Source organism: Emydura macquarii, unplaced genomic scaffold (genome assembly GCF_026122565.2).
Source record: "Emydura macquarii macquarii isolate MOO-44397 ecotype Brisbane River unplaced genomic scaffold, CSIRO-AGI_Emac_v2 contig_3305, whole genome shotgun sequence".
In the NCBI taxonomy this organism is placed as follows: Eukaryota; Metazoa; Chordata; order Testudines; family Chelidae; genus Emydura; species Emydura macquarii.
In genome coordinates, this window is record NW_027133442.1 from 3,963,385 (window position 1) to 3,982,909 (window position 19,525).

Sequence of the window (19,525 nt, forward strand, 5' to 3'; positions counted from 1 at the left end):
CATATGGAATGTGTCGTGCATAGCCATCCGGATATTTTTAGTTTATATAAACAAACCCAACCCCACCTCACAAAAAAACCCAACCCTCTCTCTTCTCTTACTAAAGATTTGACTCTGAAGCCAGGACTCAGCTAACACACCCTTTGGAGCTAATGAGAGTTTTGCCTACAAAAGGACTGCAGGATTGGGACGCAAGTTCTTGTGTCAGTTGAGTATAATACTGCAAGTCTAATCATCACCACTGCTTCAGACTTGTTCCATTACTGTTTTCCCTGTATTTAACTATCTGGTATTTTGGCAGGCGTATCAATTTAACAGTGACTACCAAACTTTGATAGTATCCTTTTTTAATTTTTTGTTAAAAATGTCATAAAGACACAATGAATACAAGTACTGCAGTTACATCAATACAAAAAAGCAATACAAATTAAGCAGCTGAATACAAAAATACATTGAAATACATGAACACCAAAATGAAAGCTATCGCACTAATTCAGAACTGTGTATGAATGAAAAATTAAATAAACTTTTTTGTATTAGACAACTTAAGTATTCTCCACTTTAACAGTAATGTTCTTCTAGTTATGTACTTCACAATTTCTTCTATATACAGTATAGAATAAAATACTTTAAAAAGATATGACATTTTAACTCCTCAATATGTGATAGGTATCTTTTACACTAAGAATATTGACTGCATGAATAAAAACAATGCCTTACACATCAACTGCTCTGAAAAGGAGGATCAACATTTTCCTTTCACTTCATTTATGTATATATCAGTTAATAGGTTTGGCTTGATAAATAAGACAATCCTTGTCTTAGTTTCTATCACAGTAATGTACATCATATTGCTTGAATCTATACAATCATACAAAAGTGGCAATCATATCTGTTGATTATGAAAGAGACAGCTTACACATATACAGCTCTTCCAAGTTGAATTCTTAATGACTTATTTACAATGAAAGTGCTTTTATCAGATCTAACATGATAAAGGGTCTTTTCTACATGTCAATTATTAGTCTCCCTGAAATTGGAAAAGTATAATATAGAAAATACCACAGCTTTGCAAACACTATAGCATACTGTGAAACTGCATGTGGTTCTGAGATTAGCAGCTGAAAAGTGTTGATAATTATAATTTAAAAATAAATAAAGCAAATAGGTAAACCAGTTACAAAACGGCAGAAAACTGCAATATTCACAACAGTAAAAAGACTTAATAAATCAATTGCTAACAAAATGGTGAAGCAGTTGGATCAAAAGTCTTGAAAACATCTTTTAGTGACTTATCATCAGATTCCCCACTTGGATCGTTATCTTGCATTTGATTTACCTGTCCAGGCTGTCTAACTTGCCTTGGATCACTATACTGTGGTCTGATCAATCCTGATAAAGCTTGGATAGGAAGATTATGCACTGCTGGTGCAGTACTGGAGTGCTTAGCCTGAGATTTATTGATGTTGTTTGCTTTTTCTGAATTGGCCTCTGCTGATCCTTCTGTACTTTTTTCCATATTTGGGAGAGACTTCTGTGGCAACATGTCTTCTGACAGAGTGGATTCATTTTTGCTAGTGTTTTTCAAAATACTTTTTTTCTGGTTCTCTCCATTCTCTCCTGAATTAACTGGAGCTGGGTCTAATGAAGATGAACTGTGGTCTCTTGGATCATACAAACTAATTCCACTAAGTATCGAGCTTGGAGTTCCCAATCTAACACTCGCTGATGATAGTTTGGGTGCATAAGGAGGCAGAACGTCCGGGTCAGATTTACAAATTACAGCTTCTGAGGACTGTGATGAACCAATACCAGATTTGGCTAGACGAGGGTCAAATTTTGGAGGATGAGAATCCTTTGTGATTCCCTGGTGAGTATCTGTACTTGATAGTCTGTGGAGTCTGGGATCAACATTTTTTTGTAAGCGAGGATCTCCTAATTTGCTTGAACTACTAGCATGCAAATCTGCAGATTGATCCAAATAGCCACTTCTGCTTGTTACATTATTTTTTGCTTTTGCTGCCAGTCTGGGGTCAGCTGGCACTGCATTTGGATGGGGATCACTTTTTAAATTACGTAATTTATTTAGCCTCTGGTCAGCTATAAGTGGAGGAAGAGGTAAATTAATTGAAGACACTGGATCAGGTTTAGGCAAGGGTATTGGAAGTAGGTCTTCAGGAGCCCATACAATATGTTTAGCAAAGTTTGGTTTGGTCAGGATAATATCCATTTTAATGTGGCTAAACTGTCTAAGCTGAGATCTTGGATCCCTTAACGTTACACCAGGTAAAGGTTCCAAAGGAATGAGAAAAGCTCGCTCTCTCAATTCTCGTTCTGTATCCTCTTCATCATCATCCATTCCTTTTTGTTTGACCTTAACTCCAGTGTGTGCATGATGTAAATTTAACTTTGTTCCACCAACAGATGAGCCTGCAAGACCACTTTCATTAACCTTTAACATTCTGGGATCCCGTGCAAGCCTTGGGTCAAAAGATGATGACTCAGTGGGTTTCCTAGTATTTGATCTTGGAGTGGACCTCAGTCTTGGATCAACAGCCTGGTTTCCTGTGCCTTTTTCTTTAGCAAGTCTTGGGTCAGTAGGAATAATAACCATATGTTGTTCTGTGGAATGTTGTTGCCGATTCCTAATATTCTCAGTTTGTTTCTTTAAGGTTTTTAATATTGATTTAACACTGCTTCCCTCTTCCTCTTCACTACTGGAATACCAGTTTACGTTATCATCTAAATGAAAAACAAAAATCGGTCAAACAAATTATCACTGTCGATACAACAGACTTTGCATTTTCTGAACTAAGTATAATTTCTTAATAACTGGCTTTTGTCTGACGTTAAGACTTAGCGAAATAAGATAATAGCAACTATAAGTTAGAATCACATATATCAGTTTAATTAGTGAAAGTGAGCAAAAAATACTAGTTATAATAACTTGAGAGACTAAACACTCAATTGCTGCATTCTCTTCTCTTGTACACCTCTCCCAATACTTTTGTGAGAAAATAACTTTTCCTGTCAACAATTCTGTTTAACTTAAATTTATTAAAAATGTATTTTTAAACACAAGTCCTGATGCAAATGACCTTTATTGTTGGTTGAGGGTGGAAGATACTGCTTGCTGCAGTCTTAAATGGTAAAGTGGAAATGCTGAACTGCTGCTCTATTTCCCTTTGATATTTGCAACCCAAAATGTAAGGGATTCAGGGAGAAAACAGGAGAGAATGGGAGATAAGGGAAGGTATTTAAACACTATTTGATTATAGAGGACAAATTATCAACCACTACTGCAGTTAATGGGAAGCCCTCTAATTGTAGCCTGATCTCCCAGCCAATCAACATTGCCTCAGTCATATCTGGATTAAGTTTCAACCAACTGACTCTCAATCCATGGCCCAGTCTCACCCAGACACTGAATAAGACCACTGGCTGTTTTGGTCCAGTCAGATGAACTCAAGGCAAAGTGGAGTTGTATTTGTATACTGAAAGCACCATAGCCCATGTTCCCTTACTAAATCTTATAGCTCCATATAAACATTAAACAATAGGTAGGACAAAATGGAATCGTGTGGAACTCCATGTATAAGCACCCTAAGAAAGGAGGAGCAGTTTCCTACTACTGCCTTCTGAGGATGCTCTACAGAAAGAACTGAGTCACTCTAAAGCAGCCCATCTGCCACTCCTGTGATTTGCAGGTTAGTCAGCAACACTTCATGATCAACAGCCCTGAAGACAGCTGATAGATTTAATGCCAGCATAAACACTATCTTCATCCATTGCCAGGAAGAGATAATCTACCAATGCGGTCTATGTCCTAGACCCAAGATCGTACCCAGATTATCATGGAGGTCTGAGATCACTAGATATTAGGAGCCTGCCACAACCTTTCTAATAATCTTAAACAAAAATGTAAGACAGGACACAGAGTGGTAGCTGGCCAATTTGTCAGCATCTGCTGATGGTTTCCCAGGTAGCAGCTGTACCGATCCTTCTTTAACAGAAGCAGGTAATCTGCCCTCCCTTCAGGGAAGCAAGAGTCAGAGTTTAGGGCCAGAAGAGACCACCAGATCATTTTTAATCTGACCTGCTGTAGATCACAGGCCACCAACACCACCTAGCACCTGAAATTAGATCAAAAGATTATAGCCCATAGGAGACTAGACTATTATGTGCCACAGAGAAACAATATGAGGTCCTGAGGTGCAACAATTCCCAAGGCACCTGCAATAGCAGGGAAATGATTAAGTGAGCTATATCCAGATAATCCCTGTAAAATGACAGCATCAACACTCTGCAGAGGAAAGTGAAAAAATCCCCAAGGTCACTGCCCATCTGACCTGGGGGAAAATACCTTCCTGACCTCTGTGAAGGGAAAAGAAGATGGGGTCTCTGTTTCTTATCAGAACTGATCAATAGAAATGGCTGCAAAAGCCTGAGATTGAAAGTGCCTTTCTAGCAGAAGTTTAAATCTTAGAATGTTAAGGGTTAACAAGATAGTTATGGAACCTAGACACCAGCAGGAATGGAATGCAGAGAAAGACTTTGTAACTTGGATACGGAAAGTTGAAAATACTGAGCTAAGAAAATTCCTAGATAAGTAGTTTTTTTAGTATGTATGACCATGGAAACTGTGACGTATAAAGACCTGTTTGTGTGAAGCTATAAAAGCTGTTAGGATTTTATGTTAAGTTGTCGCCCCTTACATCTGAAGGGACCACCTTCTTTACGTAAAGAATAAACTCTGACTTTGCTAATCTGTTGTTTGGCTAATAGTGGACTATCCGCTGGGCAATGGACTTGTAAGTAAGGACCCCTGAGTTTGGGTTCTTCCTCACCTCACATATGGCAATCAGCTAGACCCTGAGCATATGAGCAAGAACCTACCAGCCAAATACCTGAATGCTTGGTGCCACCTCAGAGCACTGGTCCATCCTGCCTAGTGTCCCATCTCCAATGGTGGCATTCTCTGATGCTTCCGAGAAAGGAGACGAGACCAAACCTTCCCCCTCAAAATATACTGGGAGGGAGAACCCCTTCCTGACCCCTGCAGATGGCTGTCTGAAGCCCTGATGCATGAGCTTTTAGGAACACATGACATAAACCAGGCGTGAGCCCCAGCGCTGCTAAGTTCTGTCCCCCAACATCACAAGAAACTCCTTCTTAGGCCTTGTCTATCCTACAGAGTTTTGTTGAGAAAAGTCCACTTTCGTCAACAAAACAGTGGAGGTGTACGCACTGAAATGCTCCTCCAGCCAATATAACTCTCCTGCTATGCTGACAAAATAAAACCAATTCGATGAGCGGCACAGAACGTTTTGCAACATACTTAGAGCAATGCAGCGTCAGTGTAGATACTGCACTTGGTTATGTTGCCCTAATTTATGTTGCTCCAGGAGGTGTCCCACAATGCCCATCACGATCGGTCTGTTCAGCGGCTTGAACTCTGCTGCCTTGAAGATACACAGATATGCGCCCCTCCCCTATTTAAATGCCTGGGAAATTTGAAATTCTTCTTCCTGTTTGCTCACCATGCACAGTTCACACAACGTCTACCCAGCTGATTATGCTGGCAGTATGCATCAGATGCTCTCCTGCATGAAGCACACCGGAGCTGTTGGCTCTGCTGAGTATATGTAGAGAGGAGGCTGCGCAGTTGCAGCTTTGCATAGCCATAGAAATTTTGATATTTACAGGCTGATTGCAAGTAACATGAAAGAGAAGGAGCATGAGAAGGACTTAGCAGTGCCATGCTAAAAACAAGGAGCTGTGGTAGGCATACTAGAAGGCAAAGGAGGGCAACCGTTGCTCTTGTGCAGTGCTGAAGACATGCTGCTTCTATAAGGAGCTGCATGCCATCCTCGGTGGCGACCCCATCTTCACCGCCAAGAGCCCCGTGGATACTTTGGGGGGACTGGAGGCAGCAGCCAGAGAACTCAACCCTGATGATGAAGTGGTGGACGAGGAAGTGGAGCTGGAGGCTGATGTGGAGCACACAGCAGGGTCATCCAGTGGCATGGCGAGTCAGGACCTCTTTTCCACTTCAGAGTGGTCTAACCAGTCCTAGCACTCCGGCTCTGGAGCACAGGATGAAGGAGAGGGGAGTTTTAGTGAAAGCTCATTTTGCTTTGATACTGCATGGAGACTGAGCTCTCATGTACTTTGTTATATGGTACAGGAGGGATAAGGGACAGAAATTAAGACCAGAGCCTGTCCATCTATGCAGCAGGGCCACGGTGGAAAAGTTTGTTAATGTACATGGGGATGTCCTGGGAATCCTCCATAGAGATCTCTAGGAAACTTTCCTGTAGGTATTCTGCAATCCTCTGCTGAAGGTTCCTTGGGAGAGTTCCCTTGTTTCTCCCCTGCTGTAGGAAATTTTGCCACGCCACCCGGCAATTATTTCTGTAGGGACCAGAGCGGCATATGGAGCCGCTCAGAAGCCATACACATGCAGGAGATGCACCCTTGCATGCTGGCTTACCCTTAGGAGTGAGATACCGGGTTCAACTGTCCTTGCCTGTAGAAAAGGGTACCAATATTCAGAATAGGTTCCCTAGCTGCTTATAGTAACCCCCTTTGCAAACCATCCTTTGTCCCTTCTTGCCCATTTCCCTCTGCCCACTGCCTCCTCCCTGTGAACTCACCATATTTGGGACTCATGCTGACCTGTGTGCTGGCCAAAGGACAGTGAGAAATAGGTGTGTGTAACTTTTGTGCTTCATGGCTGTGAGTGCACTCACAATACTGTCTCTGTTCATTGTTTTACTTTGCCTTTTGCAGATGTGCCCCTGAAGACTCACTCCTCCACACTGAAAGAGTGTCTCTGACAGACAAGGCGCAGAACCAGGAGGAATAAGGAGGATATGTTTTGCAAAGTGCTGCAGTCAACAGATGCAGCACATAGCGAAACAAGAGCGTGGAGGGAGACAATAATGAGAGACTCAGGCTGGATAACTAGGAAAGGACACAGGAACAAGAGTGGATAATAAAGCTCCTGGAGGGCCAAACAGATGTTGAAGTCCCTTATTAACCTTCAATCTGAGTACATTCATTCCAGATCATCCTTCCAACCACTACAGAACTCTGGCCCATGCCCTTCCCAAACCACTCATCGCATTCCTCGTGTTCCTGGTTCCTCACAGTACCCGTGCACTCCATGCTTAGGGACTGGCTTCCCAATGAAAACTGGAATTACACCAAGCAGTGAGAGCCCTAACTGCTAGACTGTCATGTCCCCTGGCTGATCAAAAGTTTGTGTTTGATCCTGTTATAGTAAACTTGAGTCTTTGAAATTAAATGAGTATTTATTTGTGAAATACATACATACACCGCTCAGTGCTAACACTGAAACACAGTGGCTACAGGTTGGAATATTTGCTCCTTGCAATTAACACTCAGGAAGCAAACACTACAGGAGTAATTTAAGGCAGCAAGTAAAACATTGGCTGGCCAATGTATTGCACAAAGACACACTACTGGGAATCACTGTTAAAATGCTCCTTCAAAGCCTCCCTGATTTGAATAGCCTCTCGTTGCACTCCTCTGATTGCCCTTGTATGCAATCCAACCCTGGGGAAACTTTTCCCCCTTTGATTTGCAAATATAATGGAGAATGCAACAGGTTGCAATGACCAGGGGAATATTTTCCTCACTGAAGTCTATGAGGACCAAAAAGACAGCACCAGCACCCTTTTAATCACCCAAACGCGAATCCAACGATTATTCAGCACCTGCTGAGCCTGTTGTTGAAGCACTTCATGCTGATGTCCAGGTTCCCGGTGTAAGGCTTCATGAGCCACGGGAGCAAGGGGTAAGTGGGGGTCTTCCAGGATCACAATGGACATTTCCACATCCCGCATTGGACTCTTCAGTCTGGAAAGAAAGTCCCAGCATGCAGCTTTCTATAGAGTCCAGTGTTTTGAAAGATGCATGCATCATGTACTTTCCTTGACCACCCTGCATTGATGTAAGTGAAATGGCCCTGGTGATCCACCAGCGCCTGCAAGAGTAGCTAAAAGTAGCTCTCTTAGTTGATGTACTCCGTCACAGGATGGTTGGGAGCCAAAATTGGAATATGCATTCCATCTATTGCCCTTTTGCAGTTAGGGAATCCCACTGCCTCAAAGCCATCAATTATTTCCTGCACATTATCGAGAGTCAGAATCCTTCACAGCAGAAGGCGATTAACAGCCCTGCACACTTACATCACAGCAACACCCACAGTGGACTTTCCAACTCCAAACTGATTTGCGACTGACCAGTAGCACTCTGGAGTTGCTAGCTTCCACAAAGTGATCACCATTCGTTTTTCCACAGTGAGGGCAGCTCTTATTCTGGTGTCCTCGCACAGCATTGCTAGTGTGAGCTCTGGAGACATTTCATTAAGGTGGATTTGAACATCCAACAGTTCTGCAGCCAGTGCTTGTCATCCCATACATGCATCACGATGCGATCCCACCACTCAGTACTTGTTTCTTGAGCCAAGGACTGGCAGTCCACTGTGGCAAATTGTTGCATGAATGCCAGTAGCAATCTTGAATTATTTGTCTCCATGGCAGACATCAATCTTTGTCTCATAGCTCTTGAAATACTGCAGGACCAGCCACATTGTGTTCATAACGCTCATCACCACAATGATCAGCAGATCATGATCCATGCTGTCAGGCAGAGACGGAGGGTGCACAGTTTACAGGGGCTGTTAAAAAACGGTGAGAAATGAAGAGAGAGGCCCATGGAACCATAGGACAGAAAGAACAACATGATGGGATGGCGAACACATCCCCAAGATGCATTGCAATCCATTCCCATAGCTCCCAGTGGCAGAGTGTGGCAAGTTGCACAGTGGGATAGCTACTCACGATGCAGTGCTCTCTTTGTCGATGCAAGAGTAACAATTGTGGACGCGCACAGCCGACAAAAGGAGCGATGTATGGATGTGTTCAACCGATGTTATTTAAGCAACTTATAATTGTCGGCATAACTTAAATTGATGTAACTCTATAGTTTAGACATGGCCATAACAATCACACTCATAAAATTGTCCAGCTCCCTCATAAAACTGATTAAGTTGTTTGCCCCATCCTCCTATTGGGAGATTATTCCATAACCTTACCTCTTTGATGCCTAGAAACCTTCTAATTTCCAGCTTCAATTTGTTCATGGCCACTTTATACCCACTTGTTCTTGTGCCAGCATTGTCTTTTAGCTTAAATAGCTTTTCTCCCTCCTTGATGTTTGCCCCCAATGTATTTATAGACAGCAATCATATCCCCTTCTCGGCCTTCTTTTTGCCAGACTAAACAAGCCAAGCTCTTTCAGGGTCTGTCTACTCTGCAGTTAAAAACCCATGGCTGGCCCATGTCAGCTGACTCAGCTTGTGGAGTTCAGACTGTGGGGGTGTTACATTGCAGTGTACACTTCAGGGTTCAGGGACCCTGCAAAGATTTTAACTACAGTGTAGACATACCCTCAGTCTCCTCTTATAAGATAGGCCATCCATTCCCCTGATCATCCTAGGAGCTCTCCTCTGTGCCTGTTCAAGAAAGATGAATTCAAACTGGAAAATGAGTGACCAGAATTGTACACAGTATTCCAAATGGCATTGGTAAGACCTCTTGTACAATGGCACTAATGCTTCTTCATCTCTACTAGAAATGCCTTGCTTGATATATCCTAGGATTAGATTTGCCTTTTTCACAACCACATCACCTTGATGGCTCATATTATCCTGTGATCAACCCACAAAGCCTGGTGTGCCTCCTCCTCTGTTGCTTCCAACTGATGAGCCCCCAGCTTGTAACTGAAAATCAGGGTTACTTACCAGTAACTGTTGTTCTTCGAGATGTGTTGCTCATATCCATTCCAATATAGGTGAGTGCGTGGCCATGCACTAGTTCCTGGAACCTTTTCCCCTTGGCAAGCCCCATAGGGCCGACTCAGGTGCCCCTGGAGTGCTGCACTCATGCCACGGTATATGAGGCGCCGCCGGCCCTGTGGGCCCTCAGTCCCTCCTTTCTGCCGACTCCGACAGTGGGGATGGAGGGTGGGTTTGAAATGGATATGAGCAACACATCTCGAAGAACAACAGTTACTGGTAAGTAACCCTGTTTTCTCTCTTCGAGTGATTGCTCATATCCATTCTAATATAGGTGATTAAACAGCCATACCTTGGAGGTGGGTAGGAGTCAGCGTCGAGCTACTCTCATGAGCACGTCCCTGCTGAATCCCACGTCCTCTCATCTGCTGCACGATGGCGTACTGGGACGTGAAGGTGTGGACCCATGACCAGGTCGCTGCCCTGCAGATGTCCTGCAGGGGCACCCTTTCCAGGAAGGCCATTGACGAGGCCTGGGCTCTGGTTGAGTGTGCTGAAACTGCTCCTGGAAGTGGCACCTTTGCCTGCTCGTAGCAGGTCCTGATGCAGGCGGTGAACCAGGCAGAGATGTGCTGGGTGGAGACAGGTGAGCCCTTCATCCGGTCTGCCACTGCCACGAACAGCTGCTTTGATTTCCGGAATGGCCTCGTCCGCTCGATATAGTAGGCCAGGGCATGTCTCATGTCCAGCGAGTGCCATCTCTGCTCCTCCTCAGACCCGTGCGGTTTGGGAAAGAACACGGGGAGGAAAATATCCTGATTATAATGAAACTGGGACACCACCTTAGGCAGGAAGGCCGGATGGGGTCTCAGTCGCACCTTGTCTTTATAAGAAAGTGTAGAGGGGCTCCGAGGTCAGTTGGGGAACACCCCAACTTGTGGAAAATGAAAGTCACCACCTCCAGGTGCAGTGACCAGTCGTGGCGGGGTAGAAACGACTTGCTGAGGTGATCCGCCTTGTCGTTCCTGACCCCCGGGAGGTGAGAGGCAGATATGTGGAAGTCATGCCTTACCGCAAAGTCCCAAAGTTGAATGGCCTCCTGGCAAAGGGCTGAAGAGCGCGCGCACGCGCCCCCCACCCCCGTTCATGTAAAACATGGCTGCTGTGTTGTCCGTGAGGACCTGCACCATCCTGCCCCTCAGGAATCTGAGGAACACCTTGCAGGCCAGGCGGACTGCCCTGAGCTCCCGGACGTTGATGTGGAGATACCTCTCCTGTGCCAACCAGAGCCCCTGGGTGCTGAGGTCGCTGCTGATGTGGGCCCCCCAGCCCACATCCAAGGCATCCATGATAAGAGTTACTGATGGTGACAAGTCTAGGAAGGGAACACCCCTCAGTACCTCCCCTGGGTCCCTCCACCAATCCAGGGAGGTCAGTACCTGAGTGGAAACCGTGACCACTCTGGTCAACGAATGCCTGGCTGACGCATACACCAAGGCCAGCCACGCCTGGAGAAGCCTGAGTTTGAGGCAAGCCAGGCTGCCATATGTTCCAACAGCTGAAGGCAATGCCTGGCTGTCATCGTGGGGGACCTGTGGAAATTGTCTATTATAGCAGCCATCGCCTCGAAGCGAGGCTGTGGGAAGAAGGCTCTGGCCTGGGTGGCATCCAGGGTGGCCCCGATGAAGTTATGCGCTGCACCGGGGTGAGAGTAGACTTCTGCTCATTGACGAGCAGCCCCAGTTCGGTGCATGTCGCATAGGTGAGTGCCAGGCTGTTTCTCACGTGGGCCCTGGACTTGCCCCGAATCAGCCAGTCGTCCGGGTAGAGGAAGATCTGAACCCCTCTGCAGCGCAGGTGTGCCGCCACCACCACCATGCATTTTGTGAACACTCTGGGGGTGGATGAGAGGCCGAAGGGTAGGGCCGAGAACTGGTAGTGGCAGCCAGCTACCACAAACCGGAGAAACTGTCTGTGACCGGGAAGGATAGTAATATGAAAATAAGCATCCTTTAAGTCGAGGACAGCATACCAGTACCCTGGATCCAGAGCGGGAATGATGGAGGCTAGGGAAACCATACGGAACCTGAGGCATCTGATTAATTTGTTCAGACGGCAGAGGTCTAATATGGGCCTCAGGCCCCCCTTTGCCTTGGGAATGAGGAAATATCCTGAGTAGAACCTCTTTCCCCTTTCCTGTGAAGGAACCTCTTCCACAGCTCTGAGAAGGAGGAGAGAGTTCACCTCCTGTATGAGGAGTTGCTCGTGAGAGGGGTCCCTGAAGAGGGACAGGGTAGGGGGAGAGTCCAGGGGGAAGGCCGTGAGTTGCAGGGCGTAGCCCCTGTGGACTACACCGAGGACCCAGCGGTCTGAGGTGATGTTTTGCCACTCAGTGTAGTACGGCCTGAGTCTGTGGGTGAATGGTAGGGTCAGATACAGTGGGACGGTGAAAGTGCCACCGTTGGGCGCACCATCAAAATCACCGCTTGTTGTTATGCTCCTTGGCTGGGCCTTGTTGGGGGCCCGCCGACGACCCCTGGCGGTCACGCCGGTTAGGCGGTCTATATCTGTCCCGATCCCTCCTGGGTTGAGTGGGTCTGGGAGGCGGCCTAGGGGCAGGCTGGGGCTGGCGTTGGGCTTGCGGCCGAGACTGACACCTCGAGGCCTGAGGGGTGTAGAGCCTTAACGATCTTAATGTAGCCCTGGAGTCTTTTAAGGCGTGCAGTTTGTCATCGGTCTTTTCAGAGAAGAGGCCAGTGCTATCGAAAGGCAGGTCCTGGATGGACTGCTGGACCCCTTGAGACAGCCCCGATGACTGCAGCCAGGAACACTGCCGCATCACAATGCCCAAAGCCATGGCTTTGCTAGCGGCATCTGATGCATTGCTGGCCGTTTGTAAGGCTTCCCCTGCCACTGCAGCGCCTTCCTCTATGACAGTAGCGAAGTTCACTGCTTGATCCTGTGGCAATCCCTGCATGAACCTCTGCAAGGAGGACCAGAGATTCAGGTTGTAATGGCCAAGGAGCACCTGCTGGTTGGCGATCCTCAGCTGCAGGGCCCCCATAGAATAGACCTTGCGGCCGAAAAGGTCTAGCTTTTTATTATCCTTATTCTTGGCGGTATTGCCCTGGGCCCCCTGCCTGTCTCGTTGGTTGGCGGCATCAACCACGAGAGTCCCTGGAGCAGGGTGGTTATAGAGAAATTCAAACCCCTCCGCGGGGACATAATATTTCTTTTCGGCGCCCTTGAACGTAGGCAACCCCAACCAAGGCAGGGGTTTGCCAGAGGGCCTCGGCCAGCTTCAAAACCCTCTCGTGCACTAGCAGGGCGACTCTGGATGGCCCTGCTGACCCTGACACACCAAAGAGGGGGTCCTCTTCCTAAGAGAGCTCTTTGAGCTCAGGTTCAAGTTGCTGGCCAGCCTCTTAAGCAGTTCCTGGTATGCCTTAAAGTCAGGCAGGGGTGCCCCATGGTCCCTGGTGGCCGCATCGTCAGAGGAAGACGAGGAGGATTGTGGGAGGGGCCCCGTGGAGGGACCCTCCTGAGGGTCCGATTCCTCTTCCGAGGAATGGCCCTTGTCCAGCTGGCTCGGTGGGGGCGGTGCTGGTTGGGCCACTGAGGACTGGACCGAGACCATACCCTGGCCCAACTGGGCCCCCCAAGGCCCGCAGTAGGGCCACTGCCAGGGCCCTTGTGGCCATGCTGGTGCCAGCAACGGTGCCAACTGGGAAGCCTCCCGATGGGCATGGAATCCTGAGCTGCTGGAGTGGTGTCTATGACATTTGTGGTCCCAGCCAGCCCTGCTCCGAGATGACGAGGAGGATTGTCGGTGTCGACGCCTGTGGTGCCAGCGGGGGGGGTGAGCGGCTGGAGCAGCTGGAATATGATCTCCTCCTTGCCGCTGAGGTCTTGCAAAGGCGCTTGCCCCTAGGAGATCGGGAGTGGTGCCGGCCGTGACCTTTCCTCCCTGGCTCCGAGGATCTTGACCGGTGGCGCGGTGCCGAGTCCTTCGGTACCAGGATCCTCGCTGGGCTACGGCCCAGGGATTGGGACCGATACCGTTGAGTCTCTGCCGGTGCCGGGAGTTGTGCCGGGGATTTGGACCAGCGTTGCTTGGCTGTGTCGTCGGGCACCGGGATGGGCACCGGGCTGCGTGCCGGGGACTGAGACCAGTGCCACACTGGAGTCGGTGCTTGCGTGTGAGATCCTGAACTGCAATCCCCACGAGAGGCGGAACTGAAGTGGCATCGCCTCGCATGTGAGCCTCTAGACTGTCCTCCGTGTCGAGGAGCTTGACAACTCAGAGTCGGAGCTGGGAGGGGAACCCACACTCTCTACCCTCCACAACCGTCTGGGGGGAAACCTGGACACCTGTCTTGACCACCCACCGGGGCCACCCAGCGCGGATTTACCCCAAGACACCGGTCCCTGCGCCCTCGGCCTAGGGGGGGACGGAGACGTGGGCCTGCCAAGGAGGGCACGTGCCGCAGCAAACACCTCTGGCGTCGATGGCCCTTGCAGGGGTGCTCCCCTACCCCCAGGAGTCAGGGGAGGCTCCCTGCAAGGAGATGCCAGTGCCGGAGTACTCTCCACGGCACGTGACTGGGGAATCTCCTGACTGGCCCCCGGCCCGACTGGCGGTGCGGGGGAGTCCTTGCGGGTGGCTTCCTGCCACTTCTATTTTCTTGGCACCGAAGGTTGCTGACAGGACGACTCCGGTGCCGGTGGAGCGCTCCGCACTGAGGAGACATTCAGTGCCGCAGGGGATCGCGTTGGTTCGGAGTCCGGCCGGAGCATGGACTCCATCAGGATGGTCTTCAAGCATCTCCTTCTCTCTCCTTCTGGGTTCACCGCTTGAAGGCCTTGCAAATTTTGCACTTGTCCTTGAGGTGCTGCTCCCCGAGGCAACAGAGGCAGCGGTCGTGAGGGTCGCTCACTGGGAGAAAGCCTTGCCGCAAGCGGCACAGGACCTGAAACCGGTTGAGCCAGGCATGGCCCAACCTTAAGCCCCTGAGGGCTATCTATCTATTGTCTAACTATACTACTTAACTATTCAAACTAAACTGCTATACTTAACAACTATTTACTAATTAACAATAAAACAATGGGGAAGCTACTTGCTGTTAGCAAGAGGCACATGTTCCAGCAACCGTCAACAGACGGAAAGAAGGAACTGAGGGCCCGCAGGGCTGGCAGCGCCTCATATACCGTGGCATGAGTGCGGCACTCCAGGGGGTGCCTGAGCCGGCCCTATGGGGCTTGCTAAGGGGACAAAGGTTCCGGGAACCAGTGCACGGAGCGCACACTCACCTATATTGGAATGGATATGAGCAATCACTCAAAGTAGAATTGACCTTTCAGCACAACCTGTTGCCTTTATCCACCTTATTATTATCCACCTTCTTCTTCTTCTTCTAAACCCCATCTTCTCTCATTTAAACTCCCATGACAATCTCCGCCAACAATGAATGTCATAAATCCCTATTGACCTTCATCATCTACTAAAGACACGGATCTTATGTATGTTATTACACAAAATGTTCTGAACTCCTCCAGTACATCACAGAACAACACTGGCCAAGTAGCAAAAATTGGACAATTGTTTTCTCAAGTCCTTGCCCTGCTCCCACATAGGCAGATTACTGCAAGTGAAATGACAGATTTTATCTGCCAGTAAGAAGAAAATTCCTACACTCAACACAGCACCTGAAAGGTGGCAACTTGAATTATCACCCAGAAAAATTCTGCTGACCAAGCCTTTGCACATGCTATGGTGGAGGCAAAGAAACTTCCAGAAGACATTAAAATATTCTTTATGAAACAATAAATTAACTTTGGCCCAAGACTTCCATCACTGATATTCTAACAAGTCTTTCCTTCTGCTTCAGTTGTATGGCTCTAGCATCAATCAATCAATCAATCAATGAATGAAGGTCATCTGTAAACTAATGGGCTACCTGAAGCTGAAGCTACTAGGGAAGAGAATGGTTAAGAACAGCAAAGCATTATAAAATTTCACCAAACTATCGATAGAATAAGCTGTTGGAGAAGCAATTTTCTGCCTTAAAATCCTCTGGGAATGCTCTGGTTCCATCATTTTCAGGAACTGGACCATGAAAACTGGTTCACTGCCCAGACAGGAGAGTTTTAAAGATCTTAAGGCCAGAATGGACTAATACTCTTGCCTGACTTCCTACATAATACTGGCTAGAGAATTTCATGATCCCTACCCAAGCCCAGTAACTTCTGGTTGAACTAGAACGTATTTTTAGAAAGATGGAGCACCAACAACTCCTTTAGTATGCTCTTTCAATGGCTAATTGCCCTTACTGTTAAAAATTTTGCATTTTATTTACACGTTGAATTGGTTATCCAACAATGATCTCTCAGTTCTTTTTGGATTCACTGTATTCCAGAATACAGTCTCCCATCTTGTAAGCAAAAATGGCATACATTATTTGTTCCTAGATGTATGACCTTGCATTTGGCTGAGTTAAAATGCATGTTTTTTGTTAGATGTGGGTCCCAACCTGAAACTGAAGGAAGTAATGGTTGGTTCATGACATAATTTCAATATCTCACTTTCCTACCACACCTATCCTAAGCACTAAATCCAAAATATGTCCAGGTGTATTGAGTTGAACCAACGACCTCTTGTGATAGTTATGGTGACCATGAAATCCTGAGCTGTTTTAGAAAAGTTGCCATCCATGTAGACACTAAAGTCACCAAGAGTCTTGGTGACTCCCAATGCCATAATGAAGAGGAATTTCATTTGCTCATGGAAGGACTCCACAGTCTAACAGGATTATCAGTACACTAGGACTAATCCCCATCTTCACTTCACAAGGTGAACACACTGTACTAGATCCAGTGATGGGGGTGGGTTTCGACCTACATTTCAGAATGGAAACAAACAACACTTACAGGATTATAATATAAAAAGAGGAATAAGCAAGTAGGAGACAGTGAATTTCTAATGTATAAAAGGTAATGTCTGACCTATGAATTAGTTTTAATTCCTTGTATGTCAGCCCAGCAGTGGGTAAGGATTCCTTCCCAGAGATGGAGTCAAAATATGTTTTTGTAATATCACTTCCCCCAAATTATGGGGTTACATTGGCTAAGAGCTGATTTAGACTATCTGAGCAATAAAAATCCAACTCACAAAACTGAAAAAAAATCACTCTAAAATTATAAGAAATAACAAAATCAACATTGTCACAACTCAACAGAAATCATAACTGTGCCAACAATGTCCCAACACAACAAAACAGAATGGGATGTTTGGAGTGGCAGAGGGAGATGTTAATTTTCTAATTGTTCATTTATTTCTGAAATGCCTCCCGATGCCAACCAAGGCAATTCCTTCACGTGCTCAAGCGGCAGAAGGAAGATAGTGTAGATGCCTAGAAAATATAAGAGAGTAGCACCCACTATCCATTGATGAAATCCACAGTAGCTACCACATTAAGTCTACAATGAAGTTTAATGTAACAGGACACCCAAGCTGTTGGTTTAAAACAAATCAAGACCAGAAGTATCAGAGTCTTTATGAAATGAAAGCTTTACTGCTCCAAGCTTTTTAGATGACTCAGTTTTGTTTTGAAACTCCCTTCCTTAAAAAGCCCATTAGGCAAAGGGCATGTGGAGGAGAGGAAAGAAGGGAATCTTGTCAGGGTATTGAGGAAAACAGAGGGAGTAATATTGAGACGCAGGGTATATCTATACTTCAAACTGGAGGTGTAAATTTCAATTCGAGGAGACATACCAGCACTAGAATATGCTAAAAATAGAGAGTAGCTGTGGCACTGAGCGGGCTTGCAACCCCAAGTATATACCTACCACAGGGTATGTACCTGGGGCTAGCCCCTCCTGCAAAAAACCTCTATTTTTAGCATGCTACTCAAGCCGAGCTAGTGCGGGTAATGTCTCCTCTAACTGGAAATTACACCTCTAACTCAAAGTGTAGACATACCCACATATCCATAAGGGCTAGCTGTTAGGGAGAGAGAAATTTTGGCCAAGTACAACAGGAGAGTAAGTATTCCAAAACAGATGCTTATACCACAACCTATGTAGGATCTTTTCAGGATCAGGTGATCAGATTTAGAGTACAGACCAATTGCTTACACATAGCCAAATTTTCTAACGAAGTATGATTTCACAGGTATCAGACTTCCCTTTGTAAAGAATTTCTATTTGGGGTCATTAGTCCTTGAACGATTGCCGGTTTCAGGTAATCCTGTATGTAGATACTGAGCTACTGGAGGAAGAGAATTCTTTTCCCATTTGACAGGAATGGAAGAAAACAAGTCTATAGAGACAAAGGAGTACTTCTATTAACAAGGATTGAGACTGCAGAGGGAGAGAGGAACAGGGAAAGAAAATGCAGAAGGACCTATCCTTCTTCAAGTCACTGGTATATTGGTTCATTCGAGCATCCCTGGAAGGAACAGCTAGACCCTCTGGAAGGCAGCAAGGCACCTAAATCTGATATATTGTCATCTCCTGCTCCTTTGCAAAATGGGCAAATGAAAGTATTCTGATAATAGCTGGCAAACAAGGCACATTGATGTAAATGGCTAATGCTGTGTGTTTTACATGCTGGCACAAGTTGCACAAGACTTGGAGAAAATGGTACCAATTTGATATCTGAACTCAGAAGATTTGATGTGCAAGTGATTGAAGGACTATGAATGGGACCACCATTAAGCCTCTTTTAAAAAGTCACTTTTTAGCATAGAATATTTTAAACTGGTAAGCAAATTATATTCAGAAAGCACTTTATTCACAAATAAATCTTTCACATTTCAGCTGAAAGGCAGCAACTCTTTAAAGAGCCCACAGAAAAACTGCAAAAGGTTAGGAAAAGAAGGAATAAGTTATTCAGTTGAAATTACAGGAGGAGCTAATAGAGGCATAGTGTAATTAATTAATTGAAATATTTGCAAAATAAAATGGGAATATTATACTAAACACAATATAAGATAATATTTTTGTTTAGAATGTAACAGTCAACACTACCTTCTTCCTTGCTCATTGCCCTCTGAGAGTGACTACTGATTGGTTCTCCATCTTCTTGCTGTTTTTGACTCAGTCTTACAAAAAGGGCTTTCTGCATTGCTGGAAGAAAATCTGGTACATTAATAACAGGTTTATGGCCTGTTTTACTGATGCGATCTGACTCATTTCCACTCTTATGTGAATCTTGAGCAATGAGGTGAGCCTGGTGATCTGTAAATTCTCCATGCCATGTTCCATCTGCATATACAATATTAAAAAAGAATCAGCTAATTTACTGGTAATAAGTAGCCAGAGAAGACTTTACATGGCAATATTAACTGAAATAAATTTGAGAACATTTATAAATCCCACCTTATAAGGGTTAATCTTTCAACTATTTCATACTGAAAGGAGGCTGAAAAATGACATACAAACTGCAGTCAGCTCTGATTTTTTCCCCAATAGAAAAACTTTAATTTGCAGGAAAAAAAATCATAAATTGTGACAAAATTTTACAATTCTCAAACTTTCAGATGACTCTTCACCGATCTATACACATATAGTGAGCTAAAATAAACTAGAAAAGGATACTGTCACCGTAGGCTAGAACACCTGTAAAAAAGGGTTTTAGCAAATCTAATGTGAATAGAAATGTGTTTTTATAGGAATATCTATCAAATGCTACATTAAAAA

At 45.8% G+C, this 19,525-nt stretch overlaps 1 protein-coding gene across 1 annotated transcript in view; it reads right to left on the bottom strand.

Moving 5' to 3' along the window:
• Nucleotides 1-338: 338 nt before the first annotated feature.
• ZC3H6 (zinc finger CCCH-type containing 6) overlaps nucleotides 339-19,525 on the bottom strand; it is a 97,373-nt gene continuing 78,186 nt past the window's right edge. The window contains exons 11-12 of the mRNA XM_067532833.1: nucleotides 18,854-19,090; nucleotides 339-2,742 (exon numbers count right to left, since the gene is read on the bottom strand). Of these exons, the coding sequence (XP_067388934.1) occupies nucleotides 1,238-2,742; nucleotides 18,854-19,090 (1,742 nt within the window). The 3' untranslated portion in view covers nucleotides 339-1,237. The remainder of the gene's footprint in view (nucleotides 2,743-18,853; nucleotides 19,091-19,525) is intronic.